Source organism: Lissotriton vulgaris, chromosome 3_2, assembly GCF_964263255.1.
Source record: "Lissotriton vulgaris chromosome 3_2, aLisVul1.2, whole genome shotgun sequence".
Classification (NCBI taxonomy): Eukaryota; Metazoa; Chordata; class Amphibia; order Caudata; family Salamandridae; genus Lissotriton; species Lissotriton vulgaris.
The window spans coordinates 161,557,280-161,577,164 of NC_141690.1; the positions used below are offsets into that span (position 1 = coordinate 161,557,280).

The following is a 19,885-nucleotide window of genomic DNA, read 5'->3' on the forward strand; positions in this document are numbered from 1 at the left end:
GGAAGAGAGTATGGGGATATTTTCTTATTAACATATACAATTATTTCTGCCAGTATAGGTCACCAACATCGGAACAGCCCACGCTACAAGTTTAACTTCATCGCAGATGTTGTGGAGAAGATTGCTCCAGCTGTTGTGCACATCGAGCTTTTCCTGAGGTACTGTGCTTTTTTTTTAATCACACTTGTGTAATGATATGAAAGTGTACGCACTATAGCCTAATATAGAAAGTGCATGATTTATAAACGTGCAGTTAACAGGGCAGACTATCATGAAGGTTTAGTAGATGAAATATTTCTGTTAGGAATGCAAGATGGGCCATGTGAATTTTGAGCTCAGCTCAGTATAAACTAAGCAGATGCTTTAACTAGAAAATGCAAAGTCAAGTAGAAGTATGTAAGCATTGCACAGTCATCCTGTGTGCGCTGTGCATCCCCATATTTGTGCTGACTGGTACTGGGGCAACGGACTCTGACCTTCACTGGCCTCTCTCTAACCAGGCCCAGGGCCAGTGCTATGTTGAAAATATGGTGAAAACACCCACATACATCAGGGTACACATGTCTTAGGGTACCCTATGATTGGCATGACCTACCCTATAAGTCCCTGGTACATAATAAGGCAGGGGAATTAACTACCTTCAAGTCCCTAGTATATAATAGGGCCTGGCAGTTTAGAGGCCAGTAGCTCTTTCTGAAGTTGCATGTGTGCACTACTGAGAGTCTGAGGTCATTTTAAAAGCAGCCCTGTGTTGCAGCACTGCTTTTAAATGTAAATTGTGGCAAACTTGACGTTGGTGGTAGGGGCACTTAAAAAACATGATAATCTACAATAACATGGCATATTAGGTACCATCAGGGTCTCCCCTAGGTATCCCAGGGATGGGGTTTGGGGGTGGTCATGTAACTATAAGGAGGGTCCTTTAAAATGTGTTTCATTTGCCCTGGAATGGAGGAATTGCACATTTCACTTTCCCCATTGTAGTAAAGTGCTTTCCAAAATCGACTTTGGTGCTAGAAACACCGGAGAGTGAGGATCTACACTATTTTGGTATATTCAGGACACCTAAAGTCTCTCCTAGGTTTCCTAGGGGTGAGGGGTCCTGTAACTATAAGCAGGGACTTTATAAAATATGTGTTATATGCCCTGGTGATGGAGAAACTGCACATTTCAGTTTCTCATTTGTAAATCCCTTGCCCCATAGGATAACATTGAAATAGTTTATGAAATCATAACTATCACTAGGAATTAATTAGCATCAAGTGACCCCTGGCAGAAAAAGCCCCAGAAAAGTTTTTAAGTACGAAGGTAAAATCTCGACCGAGGCCTATCACGTGAGGTATCCGAGCTGGGCTCCATTGCGGTTGGCCTAAAACTTTGACTTTGTCCCAGTCAATTGCGACTAGATGTTCCATGGTGGTGCTATAGGTTTCCAAGTGCTATATAGTGCTGAATATTAAAAAAAATCATATCTCTGATTCCAAACATTGGAATTTTGTTGTTCCAGTGCCATTGTAAAGATAAAAATAGTTCCTAATTTTATAAATTGGTATTGGAGTTTTAATGTGTTTTAATTATTCACTGAACAGTTGTTTTCTAAATGCTTTACATACTTGTCTCCTAAGTTAAGCTTGCCTGCTCGCAGCGAGGCTACCAAGGGTTGAGTATGGGAACTGGTAAACAGGAACGGCCACATAAAGAACGCTGGCATAATCAATGTGTGACACTATTAGGGCGCGGGTGACCATCTATTTAGCCGGCTGTCGTAGAAGTGGCAGGAATTTCCTAAGTGATCTTAGGATACCAAAGAAACCTGAGATCCTCATTAAACCAGATCCCCGAGTTTTTTACAGGTTGGTCCACTGAATTGGGGAAAGGATATTTGGCCGGCCAAAGGGATTCCTTGAATTGAGAAGGAAAGGTACCATACAAGAGGATTTCTTACTTATCTTCGTTGCACTTAAGCTCCGCAGCATGAAGCCATTTAAAATCGGCTGACAGGCAGGCTCTGGCCTGAGCCGGAGAAGAGTCAGCTTTACTCCAGGTAAAGAGGAGCTGGGTGTCATGAGCGTAGGCAATGACCTTAGCCCCTAGCTCTTCTGCCAGATAAATCAGAGGAGTCATATCAATATTAAAAAGAAGAGGGCTTAGGGTAGAGCCCTGAGGAACTCCAGTGGACAGAGCTTGTGGCGTATAGATGAACGGGGCAACCAGACTTGCTGTGAGCGTTGGTCCAAAAATGAACCAACCCAATGCAGCGCAGACCCTGTCACCCCAATGTCAGCCAACCGGGCCAGCAACAGCGAGTGAGGGACGGTATTGAATGCTGCAGAGAGGTCTAATAAAATTAGAGCCGCTCTGCCGCCAGCATCTAAACACTCTCTGACTGCCTCAGTCACTTCAACCAAGGCTGACTCCATGCTATACTTGGCAAAAATCCAGATTGAGCTGGATGAAACAGGCCTTCATCTTCTACGAAGGCAGTAAGTTGTCTATTTACCGCCTTCTCACAGACTTTAGCCACTGCTGGCAGAAGTCAAATTGGCTGGTAACTTGTAGGAATCAAAGGGTCAAGCTATGGCTTTTTAAGCAAAGGCAAGAGTTTGGCTTGCTTCTACGTCAGATGGATCGTGGCTGTCCTCAAGGATAGATTATCAGAGTGTCAACCTCTAGGTTAACTGTCTCAGCCACTGATGTCAGGAGCCTGGCCCCGCAGGGATCTGACGGTGAACCAGATTTAAGAGCTTTTACAATTGCCAAAGAATCTTGCAGAGTGATTGATGAAAAAGCAGAGAAAACGGAGGATCCATGTGGTCACCCTAGTGCTGTTGATGGGACAGCGCCCTCAACTGATAAAGTCATGGTTGAGGATCTCTTAAAATTTTCTTTAATTGCCAGAATTTTATTGATAAAAAAGCTCGATAATATTTCACACCAAGCAGCCGACATAGTAAGAATAGTACTTTCCGCCGTGGGTGCCTGGAAACTCTGTACAATGGAGAAAATGTCCTTAGCATTAGTTTTTGAAAGAGCAATTCTCTCAGCATAGTACATGCATTTAGCCTGCGGAGTGGCAGCATAATACAATTTTTGAGCTTTCCTCAATAGCCTTTTAGCCAGGGGGCAATAGGATTGACGCCAGCTCCACTCTGATTTTTTACTTACCCTCTTCTGAATTTTCAGCTCCTCAGAGAACCAAGGTTTCGAAGTGGAGTCTCTGCTTCGTCTCGGGGGAAAGGAAGAGGAAGTAAGCTCGACCGCCTGAGTGATCCAGCTGTCAACATTTTCCCAAGCAACCTCCACATCTTGGGCTAAGTTTGGCTTAGACTCTGCCGAGGCTGATCTGAAGGTGGCAGGATTGATTTTGGGTGCCAGTCTGTGCTGCGTGGTTTTTTTTGGGAGGAGAGGGTCTTTAAGACACCATGAGAATGAAATAACCGCATGATCAGTCCAGGTAACTTGAAGAGGGGGCTTAATAATAATGCGAAAATTAGAGCAGATAGTGTCCAGGATGCGACCTCCACAGTTGGTAGGGGAATTATCCCATTGGGATAGTTGGTCCAGGTGTAATGAATCAATGAACTCCCTCGTATCCCCTTCATCAGTATCGTCTAAATGGATGTTTAAATCCCCGAAAAGAAGAAAGTGGGAAAAATGCAATGAGCGAGGGATAATGATGTCATCCAATGCTTTCAAAAAGGTGCTTGCATGGTCAGGAGGTCTGTAGACCAAAATACCACCCAGTGAGAATTGTGGGGAGATGGTAAGGGAAAATTCCAAGACCTTTCGATCTCCAATGCTCATAATTTCACCTCGTTGAAAGGACCACTTGTGCCTATACACCACCGCAACCCCACCTCCTCTGCCCGTTATGCGATCAGTCTAGGACTTTAAAACATATAACAGGGTTGGCAAACTCATGGAGCCACGTCTCCGTGATGTATGTGCACAGCACAAATAATGCTGGTACCTAGCCAGTAATTGTTTATGCTTTCCTGTTTGAAATGATGTAACTATTTCAAATGCATTGACAGATGTCTCTGATTTCCCTAAATGATTAATAAAGCAAACAGGAAGAATTGCATTAATAAATCAAACAGTTTCACATCTGTTCTCACCACTGCCAGATCTATGAGACTATTTCTTTCCAACTTGAAACACCTTGTAAGAAAGGTCAATTTATCCTTGGTTCAACAATTTCATTATTTTTTTGGGGGGAGGGGGGTGGGGAGTTGGAATCTGTTTTATTAAAATTTTTGTACAAAATACTCTTACAGAATTATGTAGTAAATTAACCCTCCCCCCTTGCGGTGGCACAATATCCGGCAGTCCAGTTTGATCTCAATAGTGACTTCACCCTATAAGACATCTCAGTAATGTATAATTACGCGTCATCTCATTCCAAAAATTGGGACCCAGCTTCATCTTTCAACCCTCCCATCGGCTGAAAGTTCATCCTCCAGTCTCTCTCACGGTCCCTAAATCTTGGTGAACTTGTTGGGGCATCTACGCGCTATATAGATATGTTCCACCACTCTCATGCACCAGTCCATGTAAGTCTCCTAACGCCTCACAGGGTGTTGTGTACACTCATTTCTGTACCATATCTCGCCCCATTACTGAAGAGGAGCATGTATTTATCCAGTGCTTCCACCCCCCCAACCAGCATCATCATCCTGGCGTTCAGTTCTAATGGCTCCTCTAGGAGTTGGGACATCCAGTGTTTGTCTGACTCCCAAATGGGTGAATCCATGGACAATCCCATTTCTTATGTATGAGTATTGTGCATTTTGAGGACCAATTGCAGTCTTGACACTGTCCATGAAAGAGAAGGATACAGCTCCAAAGAGAAACCATGCTAAGTGTTAGAGACTGTTTATACATCCAAACTCTATTTTTCCATCATGCAGATTAAATATGCTTATTAGCCGCACAGACTGGGGAAGATATTAGATATGCGTAATAAAACCAGGGGACAGATGTACCAACTCTTTGTACCAGCACAAAGTCACAGAAAGTGATGCAAAGTGGTGAAAGTCTTGGAAGGATATTTACTTTCCAGCACATAATTCTCATTCAGCAATAAAATGTACCATGACTCAAAGTTGCTGTACTGGATTGTGCTAAGGGGAGAGAACAGCACCAAGCAATAGGTACTACATTTGGCCTGCTGTTTCTCTTTTTCCATTTGCCAAGCACCACGTAAACCCCTTTTCACCCCTGAACTTAACGTATAGAGGGGCACTATAGACAAGACTGAAAATCAGTGGAGAGCTTCAAAATCGCACATCGTACATTTTTATTTTATATTTTTCATATATAATACCCTGTTAGGAAACTATTGAAAGCGCTCCCTGGAATATGATAGACCCGATCCTGATTTATATGGACCAGGATGAGACCGGATGACGATGTATGTCACTAATAGCGTGGGGGAGGATCAGAAAAAAACAACAAAGGTTTCTCTTGGGTTCTTTAGTTTTTCCCTTCAGTCCGACGGTACGAATTAGTAAGATGTGTTATAGGAAACCCACTTGGTTATTGCAGTTAGCCATGCACATAGATGTAGTTGAAATTCTTACAGGGTAAGAATAATTCTTATATTTAGAGGTTGAACAAATCCCAAAATCTGCCCCTAAATCAGAGTTTCTCTTAAGTACTTGTGAAGTGATTGCAAGCTGTGCACCTTTGTTTCCACCATTGTATTGGCATCTACAGGAGGGTCAGTGGTGGCCCACTCCAACTGATGATCCACTTCCTTTACCACCATGATTGCTCATAAACCCAATCCTGGGAACTGGCTTTTCTCCAACAACAATATGCCTGCAGACATCAAAATGCAGATTGGTGCTCTCGCCCGAGTACCACACCACGCACAATGGGCTGCTCCCAAAAATTCTATCTTGACGTATGTTCAATTTGAAATAGTGTTTCATGTAAGTCCTCCCTATGCTGGGCCTGACTTTAAAATGGCAGTCGCGCTTGAGACATAGGATAATGTTGCCCTAGCCGGAACATGGACTCGGTTCATAAAACAATTTTTCCCATCATTATTTCTGATTTATACTGATCCCCAATTATATTCAGGACACATGTCACCTAGTGAAAACATGAAGCTTTTCCACTAGGTGCCTGCGCAAATGCCTAAACACACCCTATTATTTTCACATTCACTGAGGGCAAGCTGGAGGACGAGCCGACCAATGAAATGAAAATTACATTTATATAGCGCATATACTACCCTGAGGCCTCGCAGCGCTAGGTAGGCTGCTTGGATAGAATTATGACGATGCCCCCTGGTGCGGAATCCAGAATTGTTCTGACTTTTCGCGAAGCTAGAGTAACGTTTGGCTGATGCCCGGTTGAGCTTTCACTTGTAGCTGTAGAGGAGCTTCACTCTGGGTCACCCCCCCTTGGTTGGCACCTACCCTGCTGGATTTCAAACATTGCTTTCTTCTTCATCTAAGCTTTATGTTCCTTTTCCTCCATCCATCAATTTTGTTTTTCTATGTTTACTGAATGCTCTAGCAACAAATGTAACTGTAATGTAACTGTAACTGATCGAACGCTGTAACTCGTCTTAATCCTCATGTAAAGTGCTCTGATACCTCCGGGCCCAGCCTGCACTTCCTCGTCACCTCGCCATGTCTCCTACCCCCTCCCCCACCTCTTCCCTCCGTCATTCTTTGCTTGCCTCCACATTCCTTTATTGTTTTCCATGAATCTCTTTCCCCCTCCATGCTTTGTTTAGCCTGTGCCTATGCCCTGCTCAATCTCCCCTTAGCCTCTACATGCCATGAACCAACGGATGCAACCCGTAATTGACGCACCTTCTGTAACAATGGGTAACTTGTAACCTATGTAACCCTACCAGCCTGACTCCCTAAAACCGCCCCCTTAAGTATGCCCTTGTCCAAAGCACTCCTCTCCCCTTGTTGGAGATGGATCCAGCAGTTTTGCCTTGGACAGTGACAAGGGAGTCTCACATAGTAGAGGACTGGCATTGATCCCCTTAACTCTGGGAACTGTCTCCTACCGGCTGGAAGTGGGACACTGTGTTCACGCTGGGTTTTCTACCCTCTACCCCTCCTCTTCCCGCCCATGACAAAAGCACTCCTCTTCCCTTGTTGGTGAGGGATCCAGCATTTATGCCCTGGAGTCTCAGCGACCCAGCTGAGAGAGTCCACCGTGACAAGGGAATCACACTTTCATTCTTGCCTCCCCTTTTCCTTTCCTCTCTCCCCTGAATCTCTCTCCCCTGCCTGCTTTGTTTTCACTTGTGTCTATTCTCCGCTTAATCTCCCCCCCGTCGCCCTTTGATATTACCCCCCTACCCTTCTACACACCATGAATCAACGGATGTAACCTGTAATTGATGTTCCTTTCAGATGTAACTTGTAATTGATGTACCTTCTGTAAAAATGTGTAACGTGGAACCCATGTAACTCTCCTCATGAAAAGCGCTCTGATACCTCCAGGTCTAACCAGCGCTATATAAAACTCCTGAAATAAAAAAAATGTAAAAAATCTAGATGTTAGGCTCCACATAGATTTAACTCTGAAAAAAATGGGCTGATGGCCCAATCGGGCCTTTGTTTTGAACCCAGCAGTAGCTGCTGGTGTGCAGGCGGAGTGACTGGGATGACGGACGGCAATAAAAACACGGAAAAAAGGGAAAAAAAGCACTTACCATGCTGCCCACCGCTCTCCCTTTCCGAGTCCTTGCTGCAGCACAGGCTCCCAGACTACCCGGCCAATCCTGACGCTACTCTCATGCTACTGGCAGCTTGAAAGTAGTGTCAGGATTGGCATGAGCACCCTGAATTTGAGCTCTGCGAGAGACTGGGAGCCTGTGCTTGCTGTCCCCACCCTCGGGTTTGTAACAGCCCAGTGAGCATGTTGGTTTGGCCTTCCTTAGACTGCCGGCCAATCCAACATGAGCACTGATAGCAGTGCCTACCACTTTCCCTCGTGAGTGCCCCACACCTGTCCCGCCCCCAATATTCGGCCCAGCCATCAGAACTTGATAAATAAACGATAATAACCCTGTTTTATTATCGTTTTATTTTTCACGTTTTGAGGCTGGCGGGGGCGAGGGTGGGGGGATGACGCTCCTCTGCCATAGCGGAGAAGCCGCCACTGGGACCCAGCTGTTAGTAAAAATAGGAGCCCTCTCACTGCCTGCAGGCTTCTGCTCCCAACGGAGAGCATACAATGTGCCAAATATGTCCCAGTCTCGGTGAATCACGCAGTGCTTATGTAGCATTTTTCAATTGAGCCAGCTGTATGCTGGATCAGGCTCAACAGTATCCCCTCATATCCTGCATTAGTTGTCTCACCTACTACCATCTTCTTATTTCCCACGAGGATTCACCTACATTTGAGTACTTGCACCTTCTGACATTCTTTTCCATCCACGAGAATCCGGGTAGCACATACTATCTGCATTTGACTCCTTGCACCAATATCTTGTGCCCTCTTTTTGCACCGCCGATGCTCCACCAGCTTCCAGATGGTGTACCACCCAGCGCTTACGTTTGTCAATGCCCTGACATGCTTACTATTTGGAGTTGTGGCATTCTGTGCCTTCATTTAGTGCACATCATGCTCAAGGGAGATTCAAATGGTTTTGAATGTGAGTGCATATATGTTATATATGCACTCAAGTGCATTCATTCATCTGATAAAAGTAAGGACTATTGTGGATGGCATTATTTGACTAAGAACGTCACTATTTGAACGCTTTATTGGGGGCTTTACATCTTAAGACTACTGAACAATTATTTCCTTATAATTTACCTTTACTGTGACCATTGTTGTAAGCATCAAAGTGATTTTAACAATTCAAGCGCAAGTTCTCTATTTCGTCATTTAACAGCTGTTGCTGCATGTTTTTTTGCAGGGTTTAAAAGTATTAGCATTCCTAATCTTGGAAATGTTTGCTGGCTATACATGATATTCCATGCGTGGCATTGTCCTTTCTATACTTCAATGAGTTTAAATTTTTTCCTACCATACTTACTCTTCTGTGTGGATATTTCTTGTATTGTTTAAGATTGTTATGTTTGGCTAAATTGTTTATCCTTGTGGAAATATACTTGCTCTGGTGCAGGAAACTGCTAGGTGGGGTTTGTAGACTACTCAGTAAAAACCATAGTTGGCTGGTTGACTGGAAGTAAAGTGCAGCATTCTAAAGGACTTCATAATATGTTTATGAAGGAACACATTTTAAGAAACTGCATCAATGAAAAGTTGTATCCGTATCTGGTAGACCTAGGTGCAATTTCTGCCCAAGAATTGGGAAATAAGTGGGACCACTGGGTCAAGACAAGATGACCAATACAGCCACTGAGTATGACCAAAAGAAATTGGTTACAAAGCCTCCCCCGGGAAAAGAGGGTGAGAAACCCAAAGACAAAAATCAAGAGTCTTCTAAAGGCCCCCAAACTCCTTTCCAGGGGGTGGGTCCAAGAACTCTTTCCAGCCCACTGGTAGGTAAAAGTGGAAACATTTTGATCCTGCAAAGTCCTGGTGTTTCCACTGTAACAAGAGGGGACACCGAACTGGAGATCCAGCCTGTCTCAACAAGAATACCCCAAGTCCTCATCGAGTTGCTACTGGTGTGGCAAATCTCCAGATGGAATCAATAGTGTGCCCAGAGCTCACAGCCGCTTGTCTGCTTGGAAATGAACTGGAAACCTAAGCACAGGCTGAGGTAGAAAGAAAGACACATGCAGCCATGCTGCAAATCCCTGAGATAGTGTGTGTGAAGACATGAGCACAGTGCCTAGCACAGGGTGAAAAAGGAAAGTTGGATCCTGAAATGATGGCCTAACCTCCCAAGAGAAGAGGTAGGAAGAGTGGTGAAACAGCTTACCCACAGCAGAAAGATCAGGACCCCTTTCCTCAGGCAAAGGTCTTGTCAGCTCCAGAGCGAACTGATTCCATAGAACTTGAATCTTACGAGGTGGAGCTCTTGTACTTAGTACTTGTCTAATTTAGCCTCTGCTATACCTCTGGGAACTCTGTGCACACTCTACCTTACTTTCTAATAGTACATACAGAGCCATATTCCTACATCCAGTGTCATACCTCTTAATGGAAGTGTTTTGCTATGTGTGTGGTGTGATGACGCACATAATGTATAGTATCTTATCCTTTTTCGAGTTGCAAGGGTTTCATCCAGTTGCATTTTCGTTTTCAAGGGTCACGTTGCAACTTTTATAATCTTTGACACAAGATTTACCTTGTTTCTTTTGGGTTTAATGATCGTGTCCTGTTTTCATATGATGGGGGCTAGGTGCTTCCTTCATTAGTCCATCACGAATAGAAACATATTTTTCTTTTCCTTCACAGGTGTTTGTGAAAGGTAACATGGTATGCATTGTTACAAGGGTGTTGTTGCACCACCTTTTTCAGTGCAGGAAGCATTCAAATTTATTACCTATTCAGTTTTGCATAAATTGGAAATTTCTACCTTTCCTAAGTCTTTAGAGGTGAAAGACACTACTTTCCATGTTTCACTGGCAGAACACTTAGAAACATTATGAATACATCAAATGCAACCCATTGTGATGGAGATCCTTGTTCCCAAAGTATGAGTAAAAGATGTGGGGCCTCATTTATGAGAAATGACGCATCGCTGGATGAAAACAGCGATGCGTCACTTCTCAGTGCGCACTCCTTGCGACATTCCTGATGCGTCATATTTAATGTATGACGCATCATGTTGCAAAGAGTTACAGATACGTTAGTATTTCTGACGTATCTGTAAGCGCAAAAGTGACGCATTGCTGGAGTGTGTCACAAAAGTGACGCAACTCCAGCAATGCGTCCTTTCACATGGGACAAGCCCCATGTGAAAGGGCTTGCGTCAGTCCTACGCCTGCTGTGAGGCAGGCGCAAGATTTTGATGCAACGGCGTCCTAAAAGTGACGCAGTGAAATCTCATAGATTTCAATTCGTCACTTCTACGACCCTTCCTTGCATCAATACGCCCCCCTTTGCATACATTATACCTGGCGCAGGTATAATGTGGCGCAGGGGTTTACAAAGTGACGCATCTATCTAGATGCGTCACTTTGTAAATATGGCGCAACAAGGTGCATTTTTTACGCCACTGGTGCGTCACAAAAAGTGATGCACCGGCGGCGTAAAAGTGACGCACAGCCTCATAAATGAGGCCCGTGGTGAGCAAACTTTGCAGTCACACACTGACATTTTACTGACTCCATTAAAACAATCTCTGTACCTGTTAGAATGTAAAAACTGTCTCATGTAAAGTATTTTAGCATAGGCGCATTCCTGTCCTCTCCACAACACTGGTGCACAAATAGCTGGCATGTGCCATTGCAGGCAACCTAGCAACATGGTACAAGGGTATCTGCGTGGAAATCAGGTTGTTTTTGTAGGGGAAGGGACACCGTTCTTCACAATAACAACCCTATGCCAGCCCTGGGGAGACGCAGGGTTTTCACGAATTCCCAGACTTAGGTTCGGTTGTAAATCTGGGAATGTGTCAAAAACAATGGACGTTGAGTGGGAACACCCACCGCAACGCCATGACATGGGTCATTTGAAGCAACACAGTGACTTGCGCAGCATTTCCTTGCACCATATTTACTAGGCCATGAAAAGCCACGCAGGCCTCGTAGATATGATTGAGAGGCCTATGGCCACAGGAGCATCATTAAAAGTGATGCTTTGGCGGCCCAGGCCACTTGTAAATGAGGCGCTATTCAATTAACTTTGAGAAGAGTGCCAAAATTGCCTGTATTAAGTGACCAGAGTTCTTAAAGGCTTATGAGATCTTGGTTGGCGTGCAATCAGTAATCATCATAACAGGGGAACAAATATGGTTCTTCTCCATGTTCAAACAGCAGAATGATGGCAGAGTATCATTGTCAGAATAACCTCTGACATAAATATTGTGTCTTAAGGATCATCTTCAAAAACACTGTCCCATAGGTATAAGTAATAGAAACACTACATCCAATGGGATAATAATTTGGTAAACAATATTTCATACAAATTGATTATGTCAGACAATATTTCAGTACATGATATTTTGACATACAACCCAAACCAGCAGTTTATTACATGGATAGGGAAATACTGTTGGATAGATATCTATGGGTTTATCTGTAGCATTCAAGATCATAGACAGTTCTTTGCTGTTTTCCATTCGTCAGGTGTTACAAAACTAAATAAGCATTGGAAAAGCCAAGTCATCTGGCGTTGGCCACCAGCCTTTTGGCAATTTCTTTTTTGTTTTGCCATGGTTTTTGCAAAACGTTATTGTTTGTGTAGCTGCCAGACCCTCATCAATATAAACCAAAAATTGGCTAAAGGCAAGAATGTTGTACTGGTCTAAAAAACATTGCTATAGTATTCATTGGTACTCAAGGGAACTACTTTGTGTCTGGATGTGCTCCTTATGAAAGGCCAGCAATTTGTAACTCAGAGTGAAATCAGCAAGTGGCTGAAGTGAGGTAACACATTGCCCTTGATGCATCTGGAGTGGACGGAACAGAAATGTGAAAGACACAACCACAGACTAATGGATGAAGTCTGGCTGAAAACCCCTGATAAGTAACTATGTTATACAGCCTCTTGATTTTAAGAAGGGGAGCAAGAAAGAAAGAAAGAAAGAAGGCAAGAAAGAAAGAAGGCAAGAAAGAAGGCAAGAGAGAAAGAAGGCAAGAAGGTAAAAAAGAAGTACAGAAGGAAGGCAAAAAAGAAGGAAAGAAGGAAGGAAAATGGAAGGCAAGAATAAAAGAAGGAAGGCAAGACAGAAAGAAAGACTGTAAAACAGAAAGCAAGAAAGAACTACATACAGAAGGAAGGCAAGAAAGAAGGAAAGTAAGGCAAGAAACAAGTAAAGAAGGAAAGAGGAAGACAACAAAGAATAAAAGTAAAAAAGCATGAAAGAAGGAACGCACAAAGGTAAGAAGAAAGGAAAAAGAAAAGGCAAGAAAGAAGGGAGGGAAGAAAGAAGGAAAGAAGAAGAAGGAAAGAAAGAAAGAAAGGAAGGCTAGAAAGAAGGAAGGCAAGAAAGAAGGAAAGAAGACAGACAAGAAAAAAGGAAGGCAAAAATAAGGAAAGAAGGTAGACAAGAAAGAAGAAAATAGGAAGGCAAGAAAAAATGGAGCTGATAAAGGAGGAGGGCAAGAAAGAAGGAATAAAGGCAACAAGAAAGAAGGACAGTAAGCAATACAGAAAGAATGAAGAAAGCCAAGAAAGAAGGAAGGAAGGCAAGGAAGAATGATTTTTGGAAAACAATAAAGAAGAAAGGCAAGAACTAAAGAAATATGGAATGCAAGAAATAGAAAGATGGAAGGGAAGACAAAAGAAAAAACTAAGGCAAGAAAGAAAGAGACAGAAAGGCAAGAAAGAAAGAGGAACGCAAAAAAGAAAGAAGGAAGGTAAGAACAAAGGAAGGATAGCAATAAACAAAGAAAAAAAGAAAGAAAGAAAGAATAAAGACAAAAAAGAAGGAAGGATTGCAAGAATGAAGGAAAGAAGGAGGGCAATAGGAAAGTAAGAAGTAAGACAAGAAATAAGTCAAAAAGGTACACAAAAAAAGAAAGGAAGACAAGAGTGAAGAAAAGAAAAAAGGCATCAAAGAAGGAAAGCAGGAAGGCAGGAAGGAAGGAAAGAGGAAGGCAAGAAAGAAGGAAAGAAGCAAGGCACAACTGAAGGAAAAAAGAAGGAAGGCACGAAAAAAGGAAGAAGAAGGCAAGAAAAGAAGGAAGGCTAGAAAGAAGTATAGAAGGAAAGAAAAAGGCAAAAAAGATGGAAAGAAGAAATGCAAGAAAGAATGAAAGAAGGAAGGCAAGAAAGAAGAAAGGAAAAAAGAAGGACAAAAGAAAGACAAAGAAGGCAAGTGGAAGGTAAGAATGATGGAAGGCTGGCAAGAAAGAAACCTAGAAAGAAAGAAGCAAGAATGAAAGAAGGAAAGAGAAAGGCAAGCAAGAGAGAAAGGAGAAAGCCATCAAAAAGAGAAAGGAGGAAGCCTAGAAAGAAAAAATGGAAGAAGGCAAGATAGAAGGAAAGAGGAAGGCAAGAAAGAAAGGAGGAAGCCAAGAAAGAGAAGAAGGCGGGAGGCAAGAAAGAAAGAAGGAAGCAAGGCAAGAAAGAAGGATGGAAGGAAAGCAAGAAAGAAGGAAGGCAAGAAATAATGCAAGAATGAGAAAGAAGGAAGGCAAGACAAAAGAAATAAACAAGGCAAGAAAGAACGAAAGATAGCAGAAGCAAAAAAAAAGATATCTGTCACATCATGTGTAAGATAATGTCAGATTGGCCCTAAAAGGTCAGTGGGACTGGGGTATGTTCACATGTGAGACCTCCATGTCAGGAACAACTGTGTTTTTCATACTGGTAAAGGGATCTCACAAGGGCAGTTGTACAAATGTCTAGTTAGTCATATGGGGGCATAATTTTTTTTTTTTTAAACCTTTATTGACAGTTATAATTATACAATATCAAGCATACAACCACCAGGGCCGGCTGTCACCAATATAGACAAGTGCATAGGATAGTTCATTTACACAGCGCTTCAGCCGGCAACCCGGGGGTCTGGCGGCGATTAAGCTTACATGTCATATCTATGCATATTGAGACACAGGAGAAATAAGGTTTTTTCTTTTTTGTTTTATAAAAAGGAAACCAACAAAATAAATAGCAAAGAAAAATATAAATAACTGACAAGGCAAAACAGGAATTATATACCTGAGTGATCCCTCCGGGAGGGGGAGAGCCGCACCTAAAAGATTCCTATGTAGCAGCAGATGAAGCTTATAAGCTATAAAAAGGGGGGGGAGGAAGGGGGAAGAGAGCTAGCAATCAGTGTATCAACCAAAATCAGGACTACAGAAGGAATATCAGGCTAAGGGGATTGCAGCACCTCCGGTGGATTTACAAAAGGGGGGGTACAGATCTCTCCGCGATACTGATTCCACTGGTTCCATATCCTCCCCGATTTCTGGGTCTACCTCGTGCGACATACACCGTTTTTTCTCGAAACATGCACCAGTCCATGTTCTTTGACCAGGCGGACAGACTGGGCTCCCTCGAGGACCCCCACAGTTGTGCAATGTCCCGTTTGGCAACCATATTTCCTAAAGTGGTCCATTGTGTCTGAGCCACGTTATAGTCGTTGGGTTCCCACACATTCAGCAGACACCTACGGGCCTCAGGCAAAATCGAAACTCCTGTTACCTCTTTCATGACGTCATGCACAAGGCTCCAAAAGGATACTACCTCGGGGCATTCCCACAGAATATGGAGGAAGGTACCCATCATTCCACACCCACGCGTACACAGTCCATCCACAGAATATCCCATACGTAACAATCGGGGGCCTGTCACATACACGCGGTGTAAAATTTTAAGTTGCACCAGTCGAAGACGGGCCGGGATAGCCACCTCCTTAGGAGAGGCCAACCCTCATCATCTAGCTCCAGTCCATCGCTGGTCCAGCCCTCACGCAGCTGTAGGAGAAGGTCTGGCGGTCGTTTATCAGTTTCTTATATATGAGAGAGATGGTACTGTCCGGGACGTGACCGTCGAGCACTATGTCTTCCAGGGGTGAGGATTCCGGAATGAGGGTACCATTCGGGAAGACCGAGCCAATTGCGTGCCGGACCTGCAGGTATCGAAAGTATTCCCTATCGCTAAGCGCATATTCAGTTTTTAACTCATCGAAGGTCTTTACCCTATCCTTAATCCAAAGGTCCCCACCTTGCTGATACCGATGAGGTCCCATTTCTCAAAGCCCTTGGTGGTCCATAAATTGCCTAACTTCTAAGAGACATATAGTGGAGCCGCTCGAGTGACAATATCCGACCAGCCCATGGCTGCGTTTGCACTATACCAGATCCGCACCGCTACCTTGGTGGGTCCCGTTAACGTCCTATCCGAATGCTGTAATAGTTCCCGCCCGGGAGCAACCATTTGTCCATGGCGAAGGCCGGGTTGGACACCGAGCCATACATTGCGTGATTGACCGCGCTTAGTTGGGAGGCCCAGTAGTAACGCCTGATGTCAGGCAGCGCAATGCCTCCATCATACCAAGGCAGTGTTAGCTTAGCCAGGGCAATACAGGATCGCCCGATCCACAGTAACTTTCTCTGAAGGCTTTCGATCTCATGGAAGTAGCTGGTGGGCACAAGGTCAAGAGTGTTTTGGAGTGCATACAAAAATCTAGGCAGGGACATCATTTTGAATAGAGCTGCCCTGCCCACAAGAGAGAGCGGCAGCCTACACCAAGCTTTCACATTGGCTTTCAACCGGAGAAGCGGGGGGAGCAAATTACGCTGGTACCTAATTACGGGGTCAAGCGAGATATATATTCCCAAATACTTGAAGCCGGAGTGTGAAATTTGTATCGGGCAATTTCGCGGCACGAGAGGTGTATCATCAGTGAGCGAGTAGACATAGGACTTACTCCAGTTGATCACCAGATCAGAGTTCTTACCAAAGGAGCTGAGGACATCAAACAGTACCCCCAGCGATTTCCGAGGGGAAGTGAGGTAAAGGAGAATGTCGTCCGCATATAATGATATGCGATCTTCAAAGTCGGGGGTCCACCTGATACCTTTGAGCGATGGTTCCCACCGCAACCATGCGGCCAGGGGTTCCAAAGCCAAAGCAAAAAGCAGCGGGGACAGGGGGCAACCTTGTCACGTACCTCTCCCAAGAACAAAGGGATCCGAGACCCTACCATTAACAACAACCTGAGCCAGAGGCTCGTCATAGAGAAGCTTGACCCAGCTAATGAACACCGGCCCAAAGCCAAACTTCGTAAGGGCCGCCCACAGGTATGGCCATTCGACTGTATCAAAGGCCATAGTGGTGTCTAGAGAAACCAAAATTGCCGGCTCACGCAACGTCCCCGCCCTTGCAAGAACGCCGTGAAGAAGGCGTAGGTTCAACGCAGTGTTGCGGGTTGGAATAAAGCCAGACTGATCTGGATGTATCAGGTCCCCAATCGCTTTAATTAAGCGATTCGCTAACAATTTCGCCAGGATCTTAGGTTCGGCATTTAGAAGTGAAATGGGTCTGTAAGAGGTACACAGCTCACGGGGTTTCCCCTCTTTATGAATTACGGCGATAGACGCCAATCTCTGGTCTCGGGGAAGCGAGCCCCTCTCCTTGGACTCCAAAAACACCGAATGAAAATACGGCGCCATTTTGTTTGGACATAACTTGTACAACTCAATGGGTATACCATTTGGGCCCGTAGCTTTTCCCGAGCGAATGGAGCAAATAGCGAGCGCTATTTCATCGGTGGAGAATTCCACCTCCATAAGCTCTCTATCAAAGTCAGATAAGCTAGGCAATGCGATATCTCTGAGTAGAAGATGCGAATCCTCCTCCGGCCTATCAGAGACTGGCGCATACACTGTTCGGAAATGACATGCGAACTCTTCCACTATCTCCAGTGGATCCACCACACTCACACCATCCGCACGTTCAACAACCAGCACCACTCGACTCAGTCTTTCCCTCTTGTCCAACCATGCAATCAATATCCCCGCTTTGTCACCCACATCATACGGCCCTGTTGCTCGCGACTCATGGCTTTAGCAACATTCGTCACTAAGTCAGACTGTTTTAAATTCAAGACATGCACCTTACCTTGCGTGACCCCGGATTCAAGATCGGCCTCTAAAGCAGTGATTCCAGATTCTAGCTTCACAACCTCCTCATTATGATGTTTCTTAGCACAGGCAATCAGTGACAGTGTCTGGCCCCAAAGAACAGTTTTGAAAGCCTCCCATAAGGACACAGACGAGGACAACGATCCCACATTTTCGGCAAAGTAATTGTCGATAGCCTTAACCACACCCGCCCGGGTTTCTGGATTATGGAGATGCCAAGGATTGATCCGGGCAACCCGACCCCCGGCTCCCAGATGGAGATCTATGAGTAGCCATAGCGGGGAGTGATCCGAGATGCCTCTGGGCAAATGTCGGACCTCTCTCACCAATACGGCCTGTGCCGCAGGCATAAGGATGTAATCGAGCTTAGCGAGCCTCCCGTGTGCCCCCGAGTGGAAGGTGTATTGAGTCTGCCCAGGGTGTAACATCCGCCAACAATCGTCCAGCCCAAATGTATCCAAGAAGCCACCAAGACAGTACTGCGACCGCATGAGATCTCTGGGAGGGTTACGATCCTCCATGCCACTAACAACTGAGTTAAAATCTCCTCCCACAACCAAAATCCCCTCGGGGAGCTCCAGCACCAGTTTCCCCAGGTCGGCAAACGTCGTGGTCTGTAATCCCGGGGGAACATATACTGAGAGGATGGAGATCGTCTTCCCCTCCCACCTACCAATAATGGCCGCATACCGTCCCCTATCATCCAGGACAGTATCATCAACCTCCAAGAGGAGGGAATTTCGAACCAGAACACCAGTCCCTCTGGATCCAGAGGGGAACCCTGAATGTGCAACCAACCGATAGCCCCTCCGATTCATAGCGTGAAACGTGTTCCCCACCAAGTGTGTTTCCTACAATAATACAATATCAGGGGAGTGGCGTTTCAAGTATTGAAGTACTATCCCCCGCTTTATCCTGTCCCCCAAGCCATTAACATTCCAACTTAAGACTCTCAACCTCCTATCCCCCATCCCATAAACACTGGCGGGGCCCCCCAACCCCCGAGAAGGAAACAGAGATCAAAATGTACAACAATATGTAGCCTCTAAAACAATTCAAACAAAGGAAAGAAACCCCCTCTCCCCCAAAAAGCCCCACACACACATCCCCCCTCCCTGCACCCCTGCGATAATACAAAAAACCACCCCAACTTGCAGTGTGCCTGTCGCCCTACCCTAAACAAAAACTAATCTACAAGAAGAAAAGGAACACCCCAAGAGGAGGAAAATTCCCAATCCCCCCGCCGCCTCAGGGTTTGCATCGTGAAAGTGTCATTGACCCAAAAATGAGACGAACCACCGCTACGCGGTATGGGAGTTGCTCACGCCGGTCTCCTCACTCCTCCTAGGTCCGTCTGGCCTCCCTCCGCGCCTCTGGGTTGCTCCGTATGGTCCTGTTGCGTTGACAAAGTGTCCAACCAGTCACTAACCACCTCCGGCATATCAAAAAATAGTACACGCTCATTTTGTTCAATCCGTAGCCGGGCAGGAAAGAGCATGGCATACTTCAGGCCCAGGTCTCTTAGTCTACGTTTCACCCCGGTAAATCCCAGTCTCTGTTTCTGCACCAATTGGGTAAAGTCGGGGTAGAAGCGGATGGATGCGTTCTCAAATTTCGTGGGGCCGTTGGTCCTCGAGGCCTGCAAGATGGCGTCCCTGTCCCTTAAGTTGAAGATTCAAGCAATTATGGGTCTTGGTGTGGCACCCGGTTTGCGTCTTCCGCCCGGAACTCTATGGGTACGCTCCACCCCAAAAAAGTTGCTGAGGCCCTTAGGAGCAAGATGGTTTAAAATCAGATCTTCCACAAGGAGATCAGTCGATTGTTCAGCTGAAGTCTCCGGAACTCCGACGATGCGAACATTGTTGCGCCTAGCGCGGCTTTCAAAATCCTCGAGCCGGCAGGCAAACTGTTCACTCGAGGTTCATAGGTTCCGGACCTCGGTCTGGAGGTCGGACACATCGGTGGTGAGGCTGGCAGTTTTGATATCCAGCGACTTGACTCTCTCATTAGTTTTGGCCAAGTCTGTCCTAATCAAACTGATGTGTGGCTCAAAGATTAGAGCGGCAGACCCTGATGCAGAGGTCTGGCCCGGGACCAGGGTTCAATTCCCGACGCGGCAGGGTCCTGAACCCAAAAATGTCCACGGACTCGATAATTCTCGCCTCAGTGCCTATTCTAAATAATGGGGTCCCACGCTGCAACTCTGGGCAATAGCTGCTTAA

The 19,885-nt window shown here is 45.1% G+C and overlaps 1 protein-coding gene across 1 annotated transcript in view; it reads left to right on the top strand.

Moving 5' to 3' along the window:
• The window catches only part of HTRA3 (HtrA serine peptidase 3), a 241,653-nt gene that overhangs the window by 111,505 nt on the left and 110,263 nt on the right, over nt 1–19,885 (top strand). Inside the window, exon 2 of the mRNA XM_086964137.1 lies at nt 59–158. Within this exon, the coding sequence (XP_086820263.1) occupies nt 59–158 (100 nt within the window). The remainder of the gene's footprint in view (nt 1–58; nt 159–19,885) is intronic.